This window comes from Oncorhynchus masou, chromosome 9 (genome assembly GCF_036934945.1).
Source record: "Oncorhynchus masou masou isolate Uvic2021 chromosome 9, UVic_Omas_1.1, whole genome shotgun sequence".
Classification (NCBI taxonomy): domain Eukaryota; kingdom Metazoa; phylum Chordata; class Actinopteri; order Salmoniformes; family Salmonidae; genus Oncorhynchus; species Oncorhynchus masou.
Window position 1 is genome coordinate 85,770,517 of NC_088220.1, and position 27,818 is coordinate 85,798,334.

Sequence of the window (27,818 nt, forward strand, 5' to 3'; positions counted from 1 at the left end):
TATATAGATATGAGATGAGTAAAGCAGTGACCAGTGAAGAAGAAGAAGGACCAGTGTTCCATTATTAAAGTGACCAGTGTTCCTTTATTAAAGTGACCAGTGTTCCATTATTAAAGTGACCAGTGTTCCTTTATTAAAGTGACCAGTGTTCCTTTATTAAAGTGGCCAGTGTTCCTTTATTAAAGTGGCCAGTGTTCCATTATTAAAGTGCCCAGTGTTCCATTATTAAAGTGACCAGTGATTCCATGTCTATGTCTATAGGACATCAGCCTCTAAGGTGCAGGGTTGCGTAACCGGGTGGAAGCTGGCTAGTGATGGATATTTAACAGTCTGGTGGCACTGTGTTTTCCACGAAGCGGATGAAGAAGGTGTTTAGTTTGTCCGGAAGCAAGACGACGGTGTCCGCGACGTGGCTGGTTTTCCCTTTGTAGTCCGTGATTGTCTTTAGACCCTGCCACATACGTCTTGTCTGAACCGTTGAATTGCAACTCCATTTTGTCTCTCTATTGATGTGTTGCCTGTTTCATTTCCTTACGGAAGGAATAACTACACTGTTTGTATTCAACCATATTCCCAGTCACCTTGCCGCTGTTCAATGCGGTGGTTCGTGCTTTTAGTTTTGCGCGAATGCTACCATCTATCCACGGTTTCTGGTTTGGGTAGGTTTTAATAGAGACCCAGTGGGTACAATATTTCCTATACACTTCCTGATTAACTCAGTCAACGTGTTATTATCAGAGGCTACCCGGAACATATCCCAGTCTGCGTGATTAAAACAATCTTGAAGCATGGATTCCGATTGGTCAGACCAGCCTTGAATAGACCTTAGCACGGGTACTTCCTGTCTGAGTTTCTGCCTATGTAAGCGGAGGAGCAAAATGGAGTTGTGTTCTGATTTGCCAAAAGGAGGGCGGGGGGAAGGCCGTGTAGGCATCTCTAAAAGGTGAGTAGCAGTGATCAGGTGTTTTCCCTAAGTGAGTACCAGTCAATGTGTTGATACGACTTTTGTAGCGTTTTCCCCAAATTTGCTTCGTTAAAATTCTCAGCTCCAATAAATGCTGCCTCAGGATATGTGGTTTCCAGTTTAGTTTAGTCCAGTCCAGTGTAGTTCCTTGAGGGCGTCGTGGTATTGGCTTGATGGGGAATATACACGGCTTTGACTATAACCAAAGAAAATTATCTTGGGAGGTAGTATGGTCGGCGTTTCATTGAGGTATTCTAGGTCGGGTGAACAAAAGGACTTGAGTTTCTGTACGTTATCACAATCACCCCACAAGTAGTTAATCATAAAACATACACCCCCTTCTTCTTCCCGGAGAGTTCTTTATTCCTGTCCGCGCGATGAACTGAGAACCCAGCTGGCTGTATGGATGGTGGCAGTATATCCCGATAGAGCCATGATTCTGTGAAACGGAGTTTCTGATGTCTCTCTGAAAGGAGATCCTCGCCCTGAGCTCGTCTACTTTATTGTCCAGGGGCTGAACATTAGCGAGTAATATACTCGGAAGCGGTGGGTGGTGGGCACGCCTCCTGAGTCGGACTAAAGTCCACTACAAATACCTCTTCTCCCCCGGCGGGGTTTTGGAGCAGCCTCTGGGATAAGTTATAATGCCCTGAGGGGTACGAACAAAGGATCCAATTTGGGAAAGTCGTATTGCTGGTCGTAATGCTGGTGAGTTACCGCCGCTCTGATATCCAAAAGTTATCTCCGGCTGTGTGTAATTAAATACAAACGTTCTGGGCTAATAATTTAATAAATAACACACAAAAAAAACAAAATACTGAGAAGTTGCTTAGGAGCTAGAAGCAGAGCTTCCATGTCTGTCATGTCTTAGGAGCTAGAAGCAGAGCTTCCATGTCTGTCATGTCTTAGGAGCTAGAAGTAGAGCTTCCATGTCTGTCATGTCTTAGGAGCTAGTAGCAGAGCTTCCATGTCTGTCATGTCTTAGGAGCCAGAAGCAGAGCATCCGTGTCTGTCGGCCCCATCTTACCACCCCGGGGCTGGAGATATGTTGAGTGTAAGGACACATTTATTTAACTAGGCAAGTCAGTTAAGAACAAATTCTTATTTACATTGACGGCCCTACCCCGGCCAAACCCTCCCCTAACCCGAACGATGCTGGGCCAAACCCTCCCCTAACCCGAACAATGCTGGGCCAATTGTGCACCGCCCGAATGGGACTCCCGATCCCGGCCGGTTGTGATACAGCCCGGGATCGAATCCGGGTCTGTAGTGACGCCTCTAGCACTGCGATGCAGTGCCTTAGAACGCTGTGCCAGCACATGATGGTGCCAGAGAACTTTACCCATATCACATATAGGCTTCTTATCTCCCCTAGCTCTATTCCTGATCTTAGAGGAGCAATGTAATGAGGAGCCAGAGTCACAGGCCCGTCTGTCTGTCGAGTCTAACCCCGTTCTCCGTCTCTCTCTCTAGATAGTAGAGGAGCACTGTAGTGTGCAGCAGAGTCGCAGGGCCCAGGCTGAGCCCATCAGTCTAGACAGTTGTCTGAAGGCCTTCACCAGTGAGGAGGAGCTGGGAGAGGATGAGCTCTACTACTGCTCCAAGTGCAAAACCCACCGCCTGGCCACCAAGAAACTGGACCTGTGGAGACTGCCGCCTATACTGGTCAGAACACTGACACACACACTGTCTACTGTAGTTAGATGTAATGAGGCTACCGCCCATACCGGTCAGAACACTGACACACACACTGTCTACTGTAGTTAGATGTAATGAGGCTACCGCCCATACCGGTCAGAACACTGACACACACACTGTCTACTGTAGTTAGATGTAATGAGGCTACCGCCCATACCGGTCAGAACACTGACACACACACTGTCTACTGTAGTTAGATGTAATGAGGCTACCGCCCATACCGGTCAGAACACTGACACACACACTGTCTACTGTAGTTAGATGTAATGAGGCTACCGCCCATACCGGTCAGAACACTGACACACACACTGTCTACTGTAGTTAGATGTAATGAGGCTACCGCCCATACCGGTCAGAACACTGACACACACACTGTCTACTGTAGTTAGATGTAATGAGGCTACCGCCCATACTGGTCAGAACACTGACACACACACTGTCTACTGTAGCTAGATGTAATGAGGCTACCGCCCATACCGGTCAGAACACTGACACACACACACTGTCTACTGTAGTTAGATGTAATGAGGCTACCGCCCATACCGGTCAGAACACTGACACACACACTGTCTACTGTAGTTAGATGTAATGAGGCTACCGCCCATACCGGTCAGAACACTGACACACACACTGTCTACTGTAGTTAGATGTAATGAGGCTACCGCCCATACCGGTCAGAACACTGACACACACACTGTCTACTGTAGTTAGATGTAATGAGGCTACCGCCCATACTGGTCAGAACACTGACACACACACTGTCTACTGTAGTTAGATGTAATGAGGCTACCGCCCATACCGGTCAGAACACTGACACACACACTGTCTACTGTAGTTAGATGTAATGAGGCTACCGCCCATACTGGTCAGAACACTGACACACACACTGTCTACTGTAGTTAGATGTAATGAGGCTACCGCCCATACCGGTTAGAACACTGACACACACACTGTCTACTGTAGTTAGATGTAATGAGGCTACCGCCCATACCGGTTAGAACACTGACACACACACTGTCTACTGTAGTTAGATGTAATGAGGCTACCGCCCATACCGGTCAGAACACTGACACACACACTGTCTACTGTAGTTAGATGTAATGAGGCTACCGCCCATACTGGTTAGAACACTGACACACACACTGTCTACTGTAGTTAGATGTAATGAGGCTACCGCCCATACCGGTCAGAACACTGACACACACACTGTCTACTGTAGTTAGATGTAATGAGGCTACCGCCCATACCGGTCAGAACACTGACACACACACTGTCTACTGTAGTAGTACCCACCATCACTACAGTACCCACCATCAGTACAGTACCCACCATCACTACAGTACCCACCATCACTACAGTACCCAGTACCCACCATCACTACAGTACCCAGTACCCACCATCACTACAGTACCCACCATCACTACAGTACCCACCATCTCTACAGTACCCACCATCTCTACAGTACCCACCATCACTACAGTGCCCACCATTGCTACAGTACCCACCATCACTACAGTACCCAGTACCCACCATCGCTACAGTACCCACCATCACTACAGTACCCACCATCACTACAGTACCCACCATCGCTACAGTACCCACCATCTCTACAGTACCCACCATCACTACAGTACCCACCATCACTACAGTACCCACCATCACTACAGTACCCACCATCACTACAGTACCCACCATCACTTCAGTGCCCACCATCACTACAGTACCCACCATCACTACAGTACCCACCATCTCTACAGTACCCACCATCACTACAGTACCCACCATCTCTACAGTACCCAGTACCCACCATCACTACAGTACCCACCATCACTACAGTACCCACCATCACTACAGTACCCACCATCACTACAGTACCCACCATCACTACAGTACCCAGTACCCACCATCACTACAGTACCCAGTACCCACCATCACTACAGTACCCAGTACCCACCATCACTACAGTACCCACCATCACTACAGTACCCACCATCTCTACAGTACCCACCATCTCTACAGTACCCACCATCGCTACAGTACCCACCATCACTACAGTACCCACCATCAGTACAGTACCCACCATCACTACAGTACCCACCATCACTACAGTACCCAGTACCCACCATCACTACAGTACCCAGTACCCACCATCACTACAGTACCCACCATCACTACAGTACCCACCATCTCTACAGTACCCACCATCTCTACAGTACCCACCATCACTACAGTGCCCACCATTGCTACAGTACCCACCATCACTACAGTACCCAGTACCCACCATCGCTACAGTACCCACCATCACTACAGTACCCACCATCACTACAGTACCCACCATCGCTACAGTACCCACCATCTCTACAGTACCCACCATCACTACAGTACCCACCATCACTACAGTACCCACCATCACTACAGTACCCACCATCACTACAGTACCCACCATCACTTCAGTGCCCACCATCACTACAGTACCCACCATCACTACAGTACCCACCATCTCTACAGTACCCACCATCACTACAGTACCCACCATCTCTACAGTACCCAGTACCCACCATCACTACAGTACCCACCATCACTACAGTACCCACCATCACTACAGTACCCACCATCACTACAGTACCCACCATCACTACAGTACCCAGTACCCACCATCACTACAGTACCCAGTACCCACCATCACTACAGTACCCAGTACCCACCATCACTACAGTACCCACCATCACTACAGTACCCACCATCTCTACAGTACCCACCATCTCTACAGTACCCACCATCGCTACAGTACCCACCATCGCTACAGTACCCACCATCACTACAGTACCCACCATCACTACAGTACCCACCATCACTACAGTACCCACCATCACTACAGTACCCACCATCACTACAGTACCCACCATCACTACAGTACCCACCATCACTACAGTACCCACCATCTCTACAGTACCCACCATCACTACAGTACCCACCATCACTACAGTACCCAGTACCCACCATCACTACAGTACCCACCATCACTACAGTACCCAGTACCCACCATCACTACAGTACCCAGTACCCACCATCACTACAGTACCCAGTACCCACCATCACTACAGTACCCAGTACCCACCATCACTACAGTACCCAGTACCCACCATCACTACAGTACCCACCATCACTACAGTACCCACCATCTCTACAGTACCCACCATCTCTACAGTACCCACCATCACTACAGTACCCACCATCACTACAGTACCCACCATCACTACAGTACCCACCATCACTACAGTACCCACCATCTCTACAGTACCCACCATCACTACAGTACCCACCATCACTACAGTGCCCACCATTGCTACAGTACCCACCATCACTACAGTACCCAGTACCCACCATCGCTACAGTACCCACCATCACTACAGTACCCACCATCACTACAGTACCCACCATCACTACAGTACCCACCATCACTACAGTACCCACCATCTCTACAGTACCCACCATCTCTACAGTACCCACCATCTCTACAGTGCCCACCATCACTACAGTACCCACCATCACTACAGTACCCACCATCACTACAGTACCCACCATCACTACAGTACCCACCATCACTACAGTACCCACCATCTCTACAGTACCCAGTACCCACCATCACTACAGTACCCACCATCTCTACAGTACCCAGTACCCACCATCTCTACAGTACCCACCATCTCTACAGTACCCACCATCACTACAGTACCCACCATCACTACAGTACCCACCATCTCTACAGTACCCAGTACCCACCATCTCTACAGTACCCACCATCTCTACAGTACCCACCATCACTACAGTACCCACCATCACTACAGTACCCACCATGACTACAGTACCCACCATCACTACAGTACCCACCATCACTACAGTACCCACCATCACTACAGTACCCACCATCTCTACAGTACCCACCATCACTACAGTACCCAGTACCCACCATCACTACAGTACCCACCATCTCTACAGTACCCACCATCTCTACAGTACCCACCATCTCTACAGTACCCACCATCTCTACAGTACCCACCATCTCTACAGTACCCACCATCACTACAGTACCCACCATCACTACAGTACCCACCATCACTACAGTACCCACCATCACTACAGTACCCACCATCACTACAGTACCCAGTACCCACCATCACTACAGTACCCACCATCACTACAGTGCCCACCATCACTACAGTGCCCACCATCACTACAGTACCCACCATCACTACAGTACCCAGTACCCACCATCACTACTGTACCCACCATCTCTACAGTGCCCACCATCACTACAGTACCCAGTACCCACCATCACTACAGTACCCACCATCGCTACAGTACCCACCATCACTACAGTACCCACCATCGCTACAGTACCCACCATCGCTACAGTACCCACCATCTCTACAGTACCCACCATCGCTACAGTACCCACCATCGCTACAGTGCCCACCATCACTACAGTACCCACCATCACTACAGTACCCACCATCACTACAGTACCCACCATCTCTACAGTACCCACCATCACTACAGTACCCACCATCTCTACAGTACCCAGTACCCACCATCACTACAGTACCCACCATCTCTACAGTACCCAGTACCCACCATCTCTACAGTACCCACCATCGCTACAGTACCCACCATCGCTACAGTACCCACCATCACTACAGTACCCACCATCACTACAGTACCCACCATCACTACAGTACCCACCATCACTACAGTACCCACCATCACTACAGTACCCACCATCTCTACAGTACCCACCATCTCTACAGTACCCACCATCTCTACAGTACCCACCATCACTACAGTACCCACCATCACTACAGTACCCACCATCACTACAGTACCCACCATCACTACAGTACCCACCATCACTACAGTACCCACCATCACTACAGTACCCACCATCACTACAGTACCCACCATCACTACAGTACCCACCATCACTACAGTACCCACCATCACTACAGTACCCACCATCACTACAGTACCCACCATCAGTACAGTACCCACCATCACTACAGTACCCACCATCACTACAGTACCCACCATCACTACAGTACCCAGTGCCCACCATCACTACAGTACCCAGTGCCCACCATCACTACAGTACCCACCATCACTACAGTACCCACCATCACTACAGTACCCAGTACCCACCATCACTACAGTACCCACCATCACTACAGTGCCCACCATCACTACAGTACCCAGTACCCACCATCACTACAGTACCCACCATCACTACAGTACCCACCATCACTACAGTACCCACCATCACTACAGTACCCACCATCACTACAGTACCCACCATCACTACAGTACCCACCATCACTACAGTACCCACCATCTCTACAGTACCCAGTACCCACCATCACTACAGTACCCACCATCTCTACAGTACCCAGTACCCACCATCTCTACAGTACCCACCATCTCTACAGTACCCACCATCACTACAGTACCCACCATCACTACAGTACCCACCATCTCTACAGTACCCAGTACCCACCATCTCTACAGTACCCACCATCTCTACAGTACCCACCATCACTACAGTACCCACCATCACTACAGTACCCACCATGACTACAGTACCCACCATCACTACAGTACCCACCATCACTACAGTACCCACCATCACTACAGTACCCACCATCTCTACAGTACCCACCATCACTACAGTACCCAGTACCCACCATCACTACAGTACCCACCATCTCTACAGTACCCACCATCTCTACAGTACCCACCATCTCTACAGTACCCACCATCTCTACAGTACCCACCATCTCTACAGTACCCACCATCACTACAGTACCCACCATCACTACAGTACCCACCATCACTACAGTACCCACCATCACTACAGTACCCACCATCACTACAGTACCCACCATCACTACAGTGCCCACCATCACTACAGTACCCAGTACCCACCATCACTACAGTACCCACCATCACTACAGTACCCACCATCTCTACAGTACCCAGTACCCACCATCACTACAGTACCCACCATCTCTACAGTACCCAGTACCCACCATCTCTACAGTACCCACCATCGCTACAGTACCCACCATCGCTACAGTACCCACCATCACTACAGTACCCACCATCACTACAGTACCCACCATCACTACAGTACCCACCATCACTACAGTACCCACCATCACTACAGTACCCACCATCTCTACAGTACCCACCATCTCTACAGTACCCACCATCTCTACAGTACCCACCATCACTACAGTACCCACCATCACTACAGTACCCACCATCACTACAGTACCCACCATCACTACAGTACCCACCATCACTACAGTACCCACCATCACTACAGTACCCACCATCACTACAGTACCCACCATCACTACAGTACCCACCATCACTACAGTACCCACCATCAGTACAGTACCCACCATCACTACAGTACCCACCATCACTACAGTACCCACCATCACTACAGTACCCAGTGCCCACCATCACTACAGTACCCAGTGCCCACCATCACTACAGTACCCACCATCACTACAGTACCCACCATCATTACAGTACCCACCATCACTACAGTACCCAGTACCCACCATCACTACAGTACCCACCATCACTACAGTGCCCACCATCACTACAGTACCCAGTACCCACCATCACTACAGTACCCACCATCACTACAGTACCCACCATCACTACAGTACCCAGTACCCACCATCACTACAGTACCCACCATCACTACAGTACCCACCATCACTACAGTACCCACCATCACTACAGTACCCACCATCACTACAGTACCCACCATCTCTACAGTACCCAGTACCCACCATCACTACAGTACCCACCATCTCTACAGTACCCAGTACCCACCATCACTACAGTACCCACCATCACTACAGTACCCACCATCACTACAGTACCCAGTACCCACCATCACTACAGTACCCAGTACCCACCATCACTACAGTACCCAGTACCCACCATCACTACAGTACCCAGTACCCACCATCACTACAGTACCCAGTACCCACCATCACTACAGTACCCACCATCACTACAGTACCCACCATCTCTACAGTACCCACCATCACTACAGTACCCACCATCACTACAGTACCCACCATCACTACAGTACCCACCATCACTACAGTACCCACCATCACTACAGTACCCACCATCACTACAGTACCCACCATCACTACAGTACCCACCATCACTACAGTACCCACCATCACTACAGTACCCACCATCACTACAGTACCCACCATCACTACAGTACCCACCATCACTACAGTACCCACCATCACTACAGTACCCACCATCACTACAGTACCCACCATCACTACAGTACCCACCATCTCTACAGTACCCACCATCTCTACAGTACCCACCATCTCTACAGTGCCCACCATCACTACAGTACCCACCATCACTACAGTACCCACCATCACTACAGTACCCACCATCACTACAGTACCCACCATCACTACAGTACCCACCATCACTACAGTACCCACCATCTCTACAGTACCCAGTACCCACCATCACTACAGTACCCACCATCTCTACAGTACCCAGTACCCACCATCTCTACAGTACCCACCATCTCTACAGTACCCACCATCACTACAGTACCCACCATCACTACAGTACCCACCATCTCTACAGTACCCAGTACCCACCATCTCTACAGTACCCACCATCTCTACAGTACCCACCATCACTACAGTACCCACCATCACTACAGTACCCACCATGACTACAGTACCCACCATCACTACAGTACCCACCATCACTACAGTACCCACCATCACTACAGTACCCACCATCTCTACAGTACCCACCATCACTACAGTACCCAGTACCCACCATCACTACAGTACCCACCATCTCTACAGTACCCACCATCTCTACAGTACCCACCATCTCTACAGTACCCACCATCTCTACAGTACCCACCATCACTACAGTACCCACCATCACTACAGTACCCACCATCACTACAGTACCCACCATCACTACAGTACCCACCATCACTACAGTACCCACCATCACTACAGTACCCAGTACCCACCATCACTACAGTACCCACCATCACTACAGTGCCCACCATCACTACAGTGCCCACCATCACTACAGTACCCACCATCACTACAGTACCCAGTACCCACCATCACTACTGTACCCACCATCTCTACAGTGCCCACCATCACTACAGTACCCAGTACCCACCATCACTACAGTACCCACCATCGCTACAGTACCCACCATCACTACAGTACCCACCATCGCTACAGTACCCACCATCGCTACAGTACCCACCATCTCTACAGTACCCACCATCGCTACAGTACCCACCATCGCTACAGTGCCCACCATCACTACAGTACCCACCATCACTACAGTACCCACCATCACTACAGTACCCACCATCTCTACAGTACCCACCATCACTACAGTACCCACCATCTCTACAGTACCCAGTACCCACCATCACTACAGTACCCACCATCTCTACAGTACCCAGTACCCACCATCTCTACAGTACCCACCATCGCTACAGTACCCACCATCGCTACAGTACCCACCATCACTACAGTACCCACCATCACTACAGTACCCACCATCACTACAGTACCCACCATCACTACAGTACCCACCATCACTACAGTACCCACCATCTCTACAGTACCCACCATCTCTACAGTACCCACCATCTCTACAGTACCCACCATCACTACAGTACCCACCATCACTACAGTACCCACCATCACTACAGTACCCACCATCACTACAGTACCCACCATCACTACAGTACCCACCATCACTACAGTACCCACCATCACTACAGTACCCACCATCAGTACAGTACCCACCATCACTACAGTACCCACCATCACTACAGTACCCACCATCACTACAGTACCCAGTGCCCACCATCACTACAGTACCCAGTGCCCACCATCACTACAGTACCCACCATCACTACAGTACCCACCATCATTACAGTACCCACCATCACTACAGTACCCAGTACCCACCATCACTACAGTACCCACCATCACTACAGTGCCCACCATCACTACAGTACCCAGTACCCACCATCACTACAGTACCCACCATCTCTACAGTACCCACCATCACTACAGTACCCACCATCTCTACAGTACCCACCATCACTACAGTACCCACCATCTCTACAGTACCCAGTGCCCACCATCACTACAGTACCCAGTACCCACCATCACTACAGTACCCACCATCTCTACAGTACCCACCATCACTACAGTACCCACCATCTCTACAGTACCCACCATCACTACAGTACCCACCATCACTACAGTACCCACCATCTCTACAGTACCCACCATCACTACAGTACCCACCATCTCTACAGTACCCACCATCACTACAGTACCCACCATCACTACAGTACCCACCATCACTACAGTACCCACCATCACTACAGTACCCACCATCACTACAGTACCCAGTACCCACCATCACTACAGTACCCACCATCACTACAGTACCCACCATCTCTACAGTACCCACCATCACTACAGTACCCACCATCACTACAGTACCCAGTACCCACCATCACTACAGTACCCACCATCACTACAGTACCCACCATCACTACAGTACCCACCATCTCTACAGTACCCACCATCTCTACAGTACCCACCATCTCTACAGTACCCACCATCTCTACAGTACCCACCATCTCTACAGTACCCAGTATCGCTACAGTGCCCACCATCACTATAGTACCCACCATCACTACAGTACCCACCATCACTACAGTACCCACCATCACTACAGTACCCACCATCACTACAGTACCCACCATCACTACAGTACCCAGTACCCACCATCACTACAGTACCCACCATCGCTACAGTACCCAGTATCGCTACAGTGCCCACCATCGCTACAGTACCCAGTATCGCTACAGTGCCCACCATCACTATAGTACCCACCATCACTACAGTACCCACCATCGCTACAGTACCCACCATCGCTACAGTGCCCACCATCACTACAGTACCCAGTACCCACCATCACTACAGTGCCCACCATCACTACAGTACCCAGTACCCACCATCACTACAGTACCCACCATCGCTACAGTACCCACCATCACTACAGTACCCACCATCGCTACAGTACCCACCATCGCTACAGTACCCACCATCTCTACAGTACCCACCATCGCTACAGTACCCACCATCGCTACAGTGCCCACCATCACTACAGTACCCACCATCACTACAGTACCCACCATCACTACAGTACCCACCATCTCTACAGTACCCACCATCACTACAGTACCCACCATCTCTACAGTACCCAGTACCCACCATCACTACAGTACCCACCATCTCTACAGTACCCAGTACCCACCATCTCTACAGTACCCACCATCGCTACAGTACCCACCATCGCTACAGTACCCACCATCACTACAGTACCCACCATCACTACAGTACCCACCATCACTACAGTACCCACCATCACTACAGTACCCACCATCACTACAGTACCCACCATCTCTACAGTACCCACCATCTCTACAGTACCCACCATCTCTACAGTACCCACCATCTCTACAGTACCCACCATCTCTACAGTACCCACCATCACTACAGTACCCACCATCACTACAGTACCCACCATCAGTACAGTACCCACCATCACTACAGTACCCACCATCACTACAGTACCCACCATCACTACAGTACCCAGTGCCCACCATCACTACAGTACCCAGTGCCCACCATCACTACAGTACCCACCATCACTACAGTACCCACCATCATTACAGTACCCACCATCACTACAGTACCCAGTACCCACCATCACTACAGTACCCACCATCACTACAGTGCCCACCATCACTACAGTACCCAGTACCCACCATCACTACAGTACCCACCATCACTACAGTACCCACCATCACTACAGTACCCAGTACCCACCATCACTACAGTACCCACCATCACTACAGTACCCACCATCACTACAGTACCCACCATCACTACAGTACCCACCATCACTACAGTACCCACCATCTCTACAGTACCCAGTACCCACCATCACTACAGTACCCACCATCTCTACAGTACCCAGTACCCACCATCGCTACAGTACCCACCATCACTACAGTACCCACCATCACTACAGTACCCACCATCGCTACAGTACCCACCATCTCTACAGTACCCACCATCACTACAGTACCCACCATCACTACAGTACCCACCATCACTACAGTACCCACCATCACTACAGTACCCACCATCACTTCAGTGCCCACCATCACTACAGTACCCACCATCACTACAGTACCCACCATCTCTACAGTACCCACCATCACTACAGTACCCACCATCTCTACAGTACCCAGTACCCACCATCACTACAGTACCCACCATCACTACAGTACCCACCATCACTACAGTACCCACCATCACTACAGTACCCACCATCACTACAGTACCCAGTACCCACCATCACTACAGTACCCAGTACCCACCATCACTACAGTACCCAGTACCCACCATCACTACAGTACCCACCATCACTACAGTACCCACCATCTCTACAGTACCCACCATCTCTACAGTACCCACCATCGCTACAGTACCCACCATCACTACAGTACCCACCATCAGTACAGTACCCACCATCACTACAGTACCCACCATCACTACAGTACCCAGTACCCACCATCACTACAGTACCCAGTACCCACCATCACTACAGTACCCACCATCACTACAGTACCCACCATCTCTACAGTACCCACCATCTCTACAGTACCCACCATCACTACAGTGCCCACCATTGCTACAGTACCCACCATCACTACAGTACCCAGTACCCACCATCGCTACAGTACCCACCATCACTACAGTACCCACCATCACTACAGTACCCACCATCGCTACAGTACCCACCATCTCTACAGTACCCACCATCACTACAGTACCCACCATCACTACAGTACCCACCATCACTACAGTACCCACCATCACTACAGTACCCACCATCACTTCAGTGCCCACCATCACTACAGTACCCACCATCACTACAGTACCCACCATCTCTACAGTACCCACCATCACTACAGTACCCACCATCTCTACAGTACCCAGTACCCACCATCACTACAGTACCCACCATCACTACAGTACCCACCATCACTACAGTACCCACCATCACTACAGTACCCACCATCACTACAGTACCCAGTACCCACCATCACTACAGTACCCAGTACCCACCATCACTACAGTACCCAGTACCCACCATCACTACAGTACCCACCATCACTACAGTACCCACCATCTCTACAGTACCCACCATCTCTACAGTACCCACCATCGCTACAGTACCCACCATCACTACAGTACCCACCATCACTACAGTACCCACCATCACTACAGTACCCACCATCACTACAGTACCCACCATCACTACAGTACCCACCATCACTACAGTACCCACCATCACTACAGTACCCACCATCACTACAGTACCCACCATCTCTACAGTACCCACCATCACTACAGTACCCACCATCACTACAGTACCCAGTACCCACCATCACTACAGTACCCACCATCACTACAGTACCCAGTACCCACCATCACTACAGTACCCAGTACCCACCATCACTACAGTACCCAGTACCCACCATCACTACAGTACCCAGTACCCACCATCACTACAGTACCCAGTACCCACCATCACTACAGTACCCACCATCACTACAGTACCCACCATCTCTACAGTACCCACCATCACTACAGTACCCACCATCACTACAGTACCCACCATCACTACAGTACCCACCATCACTACAGTACCCACCATCACTACAGTACCCACCATCACTACAGTACCCACCATCACTACAGTACCCACCATCACTACAGTACCCACCATCACTACAGTACCCACCATCACTACAGTACCCACCATCACTACAGTACCCACCATCACTACAGTACCCACCATCACTACAGTACCCACCATCACTACAGTACCCACCATCACTACAGTACCCACCATCTCTACAGTACCCACCATCTCTACAGTACCCACCATCTCTACAGTGCCCACCATCACTACAGTACCCACCATCACTACAGTACCCACCATCACTACAGTACCCACCATCACTACAGTGCCCACCATCACTACAGTACCCACCATCACTACAGTACCCAGTACCCACCATCACTACTGTACCCACCATCTCTACAGTGCCCACCATCACTACAGTACCCAGTACCCACCATCACTACAGTACCCACCATCGCTACAGTACCCACCATCACTACAGTACCCACCATCGCTACAGTACCCACCATCGCTACAGTACCCACCATCTCTACAGTACCCACCATCGCTACAGTACCCACCATCGCTACAGTGCCCACCATCACTACAGTACCCACCATCACTACAGTACCCACCATCACTACAGTACCCACCATCTCTACAGTACCCACCATCACTACAGTACCCACCATCTCTACAGTACCCAGTACCCACCATCACTACAGTACCCACCATCTCTACAGTACCCAGTACCCACCATCTCTACAGTACCCACCATCGCTACAGTACCCACCATCGCTACAGTACCCACCATCACTACAGTACCCACCATCACTACAGTACCCACCATCACTACAGTACCCACCATCACTACAGTACCCACCATCTCTACAGTACCCACCATCTCTACAGTACCCACCATCTCTACAGTACCCACCATCTCTACAGTACCCACCATCACTACAGTACCCACCATCACTACAGTACCCACCATCACTACAGTACCCACCATCACTACAGTACCCACCATCACTACAGTACCCACCATCACTACAGTACCCACCATCACTACAGTACCCACCATCAGTACAGTACCCACCATCACTACAGTACCCACCATCACTACAGTACCCACCATCACTACAGTACCCAGTGCCCACCATCACTACAGTACCCAGTGCCCACCATCACTACAGTACCCACCATCACTACAGTACCCACCATCATTACAGTACCCACCATCACTACAGTACCCAGTACCCACCATCACTACAGTACCCACCATCACTACAGTGCCCACCATCACTACAGTACCCAGTACCCACCATCACTACAGTACCCACCATCTCTACAGTACCCACCATCACTACAGTACCCACCATCTCTACAGTACCCACCATCACTACAGTACCCACCATCTCTACAGTACCCAGTGCCCACCATCACTACAGTACCCAGTACCCACCATCACTACAGTACCCACCATCTCTACAGTACCCACCATCACTACAGTACCCACCATCTCTACAGTACCCACCATCACTACAGTACCCACCATCACTACAGTACCCACCATCTCTACAGTACCCACCATCACTACAGTACCCACCATCTCTACAGTACCCACCATCACTACAGTACCCACCATCACTACAGTACCCACCATCACTACAGTACCCACCATCACTACAGTACCCACCATCACTACAGTACCCAGTACCCACCATCACTACAGTACCCACCATCACTACAGTACCCACCATCTCTACAGTACCCACCATCACTACAGTACCCACCATCACTACAGTACCCAGTACCCACCATCACTACAGTACCCACCATCACTACAGTACCCACCATCACTACAGTACCCACCATCTCTACAGTACCCACCATCTCTACAGTACCCACCATCTCTACAGTACCCACCATCTCTACAGTACCCACCATCTCTACAGTACCCAGTATCGCTACAGTGCCCACCATCACTATAGTACCCACCATCACTACAGTACCCACCATCACTACAGTACCCACCATCACTACAGTACCCACCATCACTACAGTACCCACCATCACTACAGTACCCAGTACCCACCATCACTACAGTACCCACCATCGCTACAGTACCCAGTATCGCTACAGTGCCCACCATCGCTACAGTACCCAGTATCGCTACAGTGCCCACCATCACTATAGTACCCACCATCACTACAGTACCCACCATCGCTACAGTACCCACCATCGCTACAGTGCCCACCATCACTACAGTACCCAGTACCCACCATCACTACAGTGCCCACCATCACTACAGTACCCAGTACCCACCATCACTACAGTACCCACCATCGCTACAGTACCCACCATCACTACAGTACCCACCATCGCTACAGTACCCACCATCGCTACAGTACCCACCATCTCTACAGTACCCACCATCGCTACAGTACCCACCATCGCTACAGTGCCCACCATCACTACAGTACCCACCATCACTACAGTACCCACCATCACTACAGTACCCACCATCTCTACAGTACCCACCATCACTACAGTACCCACCATCTCTACAGTACCCAGTACCCACCATCACTACAGTACCCACCATCTCTACAGTACCCAGTACCCACCATCTCTACAGTACCCACCATCGCTACAGTACCCACCATCGCTACAGTACCCACCATCACTACAGTACCCACCATCACTACAGTACCCACCATCACTACAGTACCCACCATCACTACAGTACCCACCATCACTACAGTACCCACCATCTCTACAGTACCCACCATCTCTACAGTACCCACCATCTCTACAGTACCCACCATCTCTACAGTACCCACCATCACTACAGTACCCACCATCACTACAGTACCCACCATCACTACAGTACCCACCATCACTACAGTACCCACCATCACTACAGTACCCACCATCAGTACAGTACCCACCATCACTACAGTACCCACCATCACTACAGTACCCACCATCACTACAGTACCCAGTGCCCACCATCACTACAGTACCCAGTGCCCACCATCACTACAGTACCCACCATCACTACAGTACCCACCATCATTACAGTACCCACCATCACTACAGTACCCAGTACCCACCATCACTACAGTACCCACCATCACTACAGTGCCCACCATCACTACAGTACCCAGTACCCACCATCACTACAGTACCCACCATCACTACAGTACCCACCATCACTACAGTACCCACCATCACTACAGTACCCAGTACCCACCATCACTACAGTACCCACCATCTCTACAGTACCCACCATCACTACAGTACCCACCATCTCTACAGTACCCACCATCACTACAGTACCCACCATCTCTACAGTACCCAGTGCCCACCATCACTACAGTACCCAGTACCCACCATCACTACAGTACCCACCATCTCTACAGTACCCACCATCACTACAGTACCCACCATCTCTACAGTACCCACCATCACTACAGTACCCACCATCACTACAGTACCCACCATCTCTACAGTACCCACCATCACTACAGTACCCACCATCTCTACAGTACCCACCATCACTACAGTACCCACCATCACTACAGTACCCACCATCACTACAGTACCCACCATCACTACAGTACCCACCATCACTACAGTACCCAGTACCCACCATCACTACAGTACCCACCATCACTACAGTACCCACCATCTCTACAGTACCCACCATCACTACAGTACCCACCATCACTACAGTACCCAGTACCCACCATCACTACAGTACCCACCATCACTACAGTACCCACCATCACTACAGTACCCACCATCTCTACAGTACCCACCATCTCTACAGTACCCACCATCTCTACAGTACCCACCATCTCTACAGTACCCACCATCACTACAGTACCCACCATCACTACAGTACCCACCATCACTACAGTACCCACCATCACTACAGTACCCACCATCACTACAGTACCCAGTACCCACCATCACTACAGTACCCACCATCGCTACAGTACCCAGTATCGCTACAGTGCCCACCATCGCTACAGTACCCAGTATCGCTACAGTGCCCACCATCACTATAGTACCCACCATCACTACAGTACCCACCATCGCTACAGTACCCACCATCGCTACAGTGCCCACCATCACTACAGTACCCAGTACCCACCATCACTACAGTGCCCACCATCACTACAGTACCCAGTACCCACCATCACTACAGTGCCCACCATCACTACAGTGCCCACCATCACTACAGTGCCCACCATCACTACAGTGCCCACCATCACTACAGTACCCACCATCACTACAGTGCCCACCATCACTACAGTACCCAGTACCCACCATCACTACAGTGCCCACCATCTCTACAGTGCCCACCATCACTACAGTGCCCACCATCACTACAGTGCCCACCATCACTACAGTGCCCACCATCACTACAGTGCCCACCATCACTACAGTGCCCACCATCACTACAGTACCCACCATCTCTACAGTGCCCACCATCACTACAGTACCCACCATCACTACAGTGCCCACCATCACTACAGTGCCCACCATCACTACAGTGCCCACCATCACTACAGTGCCCACCATCACTACAGTACCCACCATCACTACAGTACCCACCATCACTACAGTGCCCACCATCGCTACAGTGCCCATTACCCACCATCACTACAGTGCCCACCATCACTACAGTACCCACCATCACTACAGTGCCCACCATCGCTACAGTGCCCATTACCCACCATCACTACAGTACCCACCATCACTACAGTACCCAGTACCCACCATCGCTACAGTACCCACCATCGCTACAGTACCCACCATCTCTACAGTACCCACCATCTCTACAGTGCCCACCATCACTACAGTACCCACCATCACTACAGTACCCACCATCACTACAGTACCCACCATCTCTACAGTACCCAGTACCCACCATCACTACAGTACCCACCATCTCTACAGTACCCAGTACCCACCATCTCTACAGTACCCACCATCTCTACAGTACCCACCATCACTACAGTACCCACCATCACTACAGTACCCACCATCTCTACAGTACCCAGTACCCACCATCTCTACAGTACCCACCATCTCTACAGTACCCACCATCACTACAGTACCCACCATCACTACAGTACCCACCATCACTACAGTACCCACCATCACTACAGTACCCACCATCACTACAGTACCCACCATCACTACAGTACCCACCATCTCTACAGTACCCACCATCACTACAGTACCCAGTACCCACCATCACTACAGTACCCACCATCTCTACAGTACCCACCATCTCTACAGTACCCACCATCTCTACAGTACCCACCATCACTACAGTACCCACCATCACTACAGTACCCACCATCACTACAGTACCCACCATCACTACAGTACCCAGTACCCACCATCACTACAGTACCCACCATCACTACAGTGCCCACCATCACTACAGTGCCCACCATCACTACAGTACCCACCATCACTACAGTACCCAGTACCCACCATCACTACTGTACCCACCATCTCTACAGTGCCCACCATCACTACAGTACCCAGTACCCACCATCACTACAGTACCCACCATCGCTACAGTACCCACCATCGCTACAGTACCCACCATCGCTACAGTACCCACCATCACTACTGTACCCACCATCTCTACAGTGCCCACCATCACTACAGTACCCAGTACCCACCATCACTACAGTACCCACCATCTCTACAGTACCCAGTACCCACCATCACTACAGTACCCACCATCTCTACAGTACCCAGTACCCACCATCTCTACAGTACCCACCATCTCTACAGTACCCACCATCGCTACAGTACCCACCATCACTACAGTACCCACCATCACTACAGTACCCACCATCACTACAGTACCCACCATCACTACAGTACCCACCATCACTACAGTACCCACCATCTCTACAGTACCCACCATCTCTACAGTACCCACCATCTCTACAGTACCCACCATCTCTACAGTACCCACCATCACTACAGTACCCACCATCACTACAGTACCCACCATCACTACAGTACCCACCATCACTACAGTACCCACCATCACTACAGTGCCCACCATCACTACAGTACCCACCATCACTACAGTACCCAGTGCCCACCATCACTACAGTACCCACCATCACTACAGTACCCACCATCACTACAGTACCCACCATCATTACAGTACCCACCATCACTACAGTACCCAGTACCCACCATCACTACAGTACCCACCATCACTACAGTGCCCACCATCACTACAGTACCCAGTACCCACCATCACTACAGTACCCACCATCACTACAGTACCCACCATCACTACAGTACCCAGTACCCACCATCACTACAGTACCCACCATCTCTACAGTACCCACCATCACTACAGTACCCACCATCTCTACAGTACCCACCATCACTACAGTACCCACCATCTCTACAGTACCCAGTGCCCACCATCACTACAGTACCCAGTACCCACCATCACTACAGTACCCACCATCTCTACAGTACCCACCATCACTACAGTACCCACCATCTCTACAGTACCCACCATCTCTACAGTACCCACCATCACTACAGTACCCACCATCTCTACAGTACCCACCATCTCTACAGTACCCACCATCACTACAGTACCCACCATCACTACAGTACCCACCATCACTACAGTACCCACCATCACTACAGTACCCACCATCACTACAGTACCCACCATCACTACAGTACCCAGTACCCACCATCACTACAGTACCCACCATCACTACAGTACCCACCATCTCTACAGTACCCACCATCACTACAGTACCCACCATCACTACAGTACCCAGTACCCACCATCACTACAGTACCCACCATCACTACAGTACCCACCATCACTACAGTACCCACCATCTCTACAGTACCCACCATCTCTACAGTACCCACCATCTCTACAGTACCCACCATCACTACAGTACCCACCATCACTACAGTACCCACCATCACTACAGTACCCACCATCACTACAGTACCCAGTACCCACCATCACTACAGTACCCACCATCGCTACAGTACCCAGTATCGCTACAGTGCCCACCATCACTACAGTACCCACCATCGCTACAGTACCCACCATCGCTACAGTGACCACCATCACTACAGTACCCAGTACCCACCATCACTACAGTGCCCACCATCACTACAGTACCCAGTACCCACCATCACTACAGTGCCCACCATCACTACAGTGCCCACCATCACTACAGTGCCCACCATCACTACAGTACCCACCATCACTACAGTGCCCACCATCACTACAGTACCCAGTACCCACCATCACTACAGTGCCCACCATCACTACAGTGCCCACCATCTCTACAGTGCCCACCATCACTACAGTGCCCACCATCACTACAGTGCCCACCATCACTACAGTGCCCACCATCACTACAGTGCCCACCATCACTACAGTACCCACCATCTCTACAGTGCCCACCATCACTACAGTACCCACCATCACTACAGTGCCCACCATCACTACAGTACCCACCATCACTACAGTGCCCACCATCACTACAGTACCCAGTACCCACCATCACTACAGTGCCCACCATCACTACAGTGCCCACCATCACTACAGTGCCCACCATCACTACAGTGCCCACCATCACTACAGTACCCACCATCTCTACAGTGCCCACCATCACTACAGTACCCACCATCACTACAGTACCCACCATCACTACAGTGCCCACCATCACTACAGTGCCCACCATCACTACAGTACCCACCATCTCTACAGTGCCCACCATCACTACAGTACCCACCATCACTACAGTACCCACCATCACTACAGTGCCCACCATCGCTACAGTGCCCATTACCCACCATCACTACAGTGCCCACCATCACTACAGTACCCACCATCACTACAGTGCCCACCATCGCTACAGTGCCCAGTACCCACCATCACTACAGTGCCCACCATCACTACAGTGCCCACCATCACTACAGTGCCCACCATCACTACAGTGCCCACCATCACGACAGTACCCACCATCACTACAGTGCCCACCATCACTACAGTGCCCACCATCGCTACAGTACCCACCATCGCTACAGTACCCACCATCGCTACAGTACCCACCATCGCTACAGTGCCCACCATCACTACAGTACCCAGTACCCACCATCACTACAGTGCCCACCATCACTACAGTACCCAGTACCCACCATCTCTACAGTGCCCACCATCACTACAGTGCCCACCATCACTACAGTGCCCACCATCACTACAGTGCCCACCATCACTACAGTACCCACCATCACTACAGTGCCCACCATCACTACAGTACCCAGTACCCACCATCACTACAGTGCCCACCATCACTACAGTGCCCACCATCTCTACAGTGCCCACCATCACTACAGTGCCCACCATCACTACAGTACCCAGTACCCACCATCTCTACAGTGCCCACCATCACTACAGTGCCCACCATCACTACAGTGCCCACCATCACTACAGTGCCCACCATCACTACAGTACCCACCATCACTACAGTGCCCACCATCACTACAGTACCCAGTACCCACCATCACTACAGTGCCCACCATCACTACAGTGCCCACCATCTCTACAGTGCCCACCATCACTACAGTGCCCACCATCACTACAGTGCCCACCATCACTACAGTGCCCACCATCACTACAGTACCCACCATCACTACAGTACCCACCATCTCTACAGTGCCCACCATCACTACAGTACCCACCATCACTACAGTGCCCACCATCACTACAGTGCCCACCATCACTACAGTGCCCACCATCACTACAGTACCCACCATCTCTACAGTGCCCACCATCTCTACAGTACCCACCATCACTACAGTACCCACCATCACTACAGTGCCCACCATCGCTACAGTGCCCATTACCCACCATCACTACAGTGCCCACCATCACTACAGTGCCCACCATCGCTACAGTGCCCATTACCCACCATCACTACAGTACCCACCATCACTACAGTACCCACCATCACTACAGTACCCACCATCACTACAGTGCCCACCATCACTACAGTACCCACCATCACTACAGTACCCACCATCACTACAGTGCCCACCATCACTACAGTGCCCACCATCACTACAGTGCCCACCATCACTACAGTACCCACCATCACTACAGTACCCACCATCACTACAGTACCCAGTACCCACCATCACTACAGTGCCCACCATCACTACAGTACCCACCATCTCTACAGTGCCCACCATCACTACAGTGCCCACCATCTCTACAGTGCCCACCATCACTACAGTACCCACCATCACTACAGTACCCACCATCACTACAGTACCCAGTACCCACCATCTCTACAGTACCCACCATCACTACAGTACCCACCATCTCTACAGTACCCACCATCACTACAGTACCCAGTACCCACCATCTCTACAGTACCCACCATCACTACAGTACCCACCATCACTACAGTACCCACCATCACTACAGTACCCACCATCACTACAGTACCCACCATCACTACAGTACCCACCATCACTACAGTACCCACCATCTCTACAGTACCCACCATCACTACAGTGCCCACCATCACTACAGTGCCCACCATCACTACAGTGCCCACCATCACTACAGTGCCCACCATCACTACAGTACCCACCATCTCTACAGTGCCCACCATCACTACAGTACCCACCATCACTACAGTACCCACCATCACTACAGTACCCACCATCACTACAGTACCCACCATCACTACAGTACCCACCATCACTACAGTACCCACCATCACTACAGTACCCACCATCACTACAGTACCCACCATCACTACAGTACCCACCATCACTACAGTGCCCACCATCACTACAGTACCCACCATCTCTACAGTACCCACCATCACTACAGTACCCACCATCACTACAGTACCCACCATCACTACAGTACCCACCATCACTACAGTACCCACCATCACTACAGTGCCCACCATCACTACAGTACCCAGTACCCACCATCACTACAGTACCCACCATCACTACAGTGCCCACCATCACTACAGTACCCACCATCACTACAGTACCCACCATCACTACAGTGCCCACCATCACTACAGTACCCACCATCACTACAGTACCCACCATCACTACAGTACCCAGTACCCACCATCACTACAGTACCCACCATCACTACAGTACCCACCATCACTACAGTACCCACCATCACTACAGTACCCACCATCACTACAGTACCCACCATCACTACAGTACCCAGTACCCACCATCACTACAGTACCCACCATCACTACAGTGCCCACCATCACTACAGTGCCCACCATCTCTACAGTACCCACCATCTCTACAGTGCCCACCATCACTACAGTACCCACCATCTCTACAGTGCCCACCATCTCTACAGTGCCCACCATCACTACAGTACCCACCATCACTACAGTGCCCACCATCTCTACAGTACCCACCATCACTACAGTGCCCACCATCTCTACAGTGCCCACCATCACTACAGTACCCACCATCTCTACAGTGCCCACCATCACTACAGTACCCACCATCACTACAGTGCCCACCATCACTACAGTGCCCACCATCTCTACAGTACCCACCATCTCTACAGTGCCCACCATCACTACAGTACCCACCATCTCTACAGTGCCCACCATCTCTACAGTGCCCACCATCACTACAGTACCCACCATCACTACAGTGCCCACCATCTCTACAGTACCCACCATCACTACAGTGCCCACCATCTCTACAGTACCCACCATCTCTACAGTGCCCACCATCACTACAGTACCCACCATCTCTACAGTGCCCACCATCGCTACAGTACCCACCATCGCTACAGTACCCACCATCGCTACAGTACCCACCATCGCTACAGTACCCACCATCGCTACAGTGCCCACCATCACTACAGTGCCCACCATCACTACAGTGCCCACCATCACTACAGTGCCCACCATCACTACAGTGCCCACCATCACTACAGTACCCACCATCACTACAGTACCCATTACCCACCATCACTACAGTACCCACCATCACTACAGTGCCCACCATCACTACAGTGCCCACCATCACTACAGTGCCCACCATCACTACAGTGCCCACCATCACTACAGTACCCACCATCACTACAGTACCCATTACCCACCATCTCTACAGTGCCCACCATCACTACAGTACCCACCATCTCTACAGTGCCCACCATCACTACAGTACCCACCATCACTACAGTGCCCACCATCACTACAGTGCCCACCATCTCTACAGTACCCACCATCTCTACAGTGCCCACCATCACTACAGTACCCACCATCTCTACAGTGCCCACCATCTCTACAGTGCCCACCATCACTACAGTACCCACCATCACTACAGTGCCCACCATCTCTACAGTACCCACCATCACTACAGTGCCCACCATCTCTACAGTACCCACCATCTCTACAGTGCCCACCATCACTACAGTACCCACCATCTCTACAGTGCCCACCATCACTACAGTACCCACCATCACTACAGTACCCACCATCACTACAGTACCCACCATCACTACAGTACCCACCATCGCTACAGTACCCACCATCACTACAGTACCCACCATCACTACAGTGCCCACCATCACTACAGTACCCAGTGCCCACCATCACTACAGTGCCCACCATCTCTACAGTACCCACCATCACTACAGTACCCACCATCACTACAGTACCCACCATCACTACAGTACCCACCATCACTACAGTGCCCACCATCACTACAGTGCCCACCATCACTACAGTGCCCACCATCACTACAGTACCCACCATCACTACAGTGCCCACCATCACTACAGTACCCACCATCACTACAGTACCCACCATCACTACAGTACCCACCATCACTACAGTACCCACCATCACTACAGTACCCACCATCACCACAGTACCCACCATCACTACAGTACCCACCATCACTACAGTGCCCACCATCTCTACAGTGCCCACCATCACTACAGTGCCCACCATCTCTACAGTACCCACCATCACTACAGTACCCACCATCACTACAGTACCCACCATCTCTACAGTACCCACCATCACTACAGTACCCACCATCACTACAGTACCCACCATCACTACAGTGCCCACCATCTCTACAGTACCCAGTACCCACCATCACTACAGTGCCCACCATCTCTACAGTACCCACCATCTCTACAGTACCCACC

At 51.0% G+C, this 27,818-nt stretch overlaps 1 protein-coding gene across 1 annotated transcript in view; it reads left to right on the forward strand.

The window, feature by feature from the left end:
- LOC135546712 (ubiquitin carboxyl-terminal hydrolase 32-like) overlaps positions 1-27,818 on the forward strand; it is a 130,586-nt gene that overhangs the window by 92,365 nt on the left and 10,403 nt on the right. Inside the window, exon 30 of the mRNA XM_064975346.1 lies at positions 2,438-2,629. Coding sequence (XP_064831418.1) covers positions 2,438-2,629 — 192 coding nt within the window. The remainder of the gene's footprint in view (positions 1-2,437; positions 2,630-27,818) is intronic.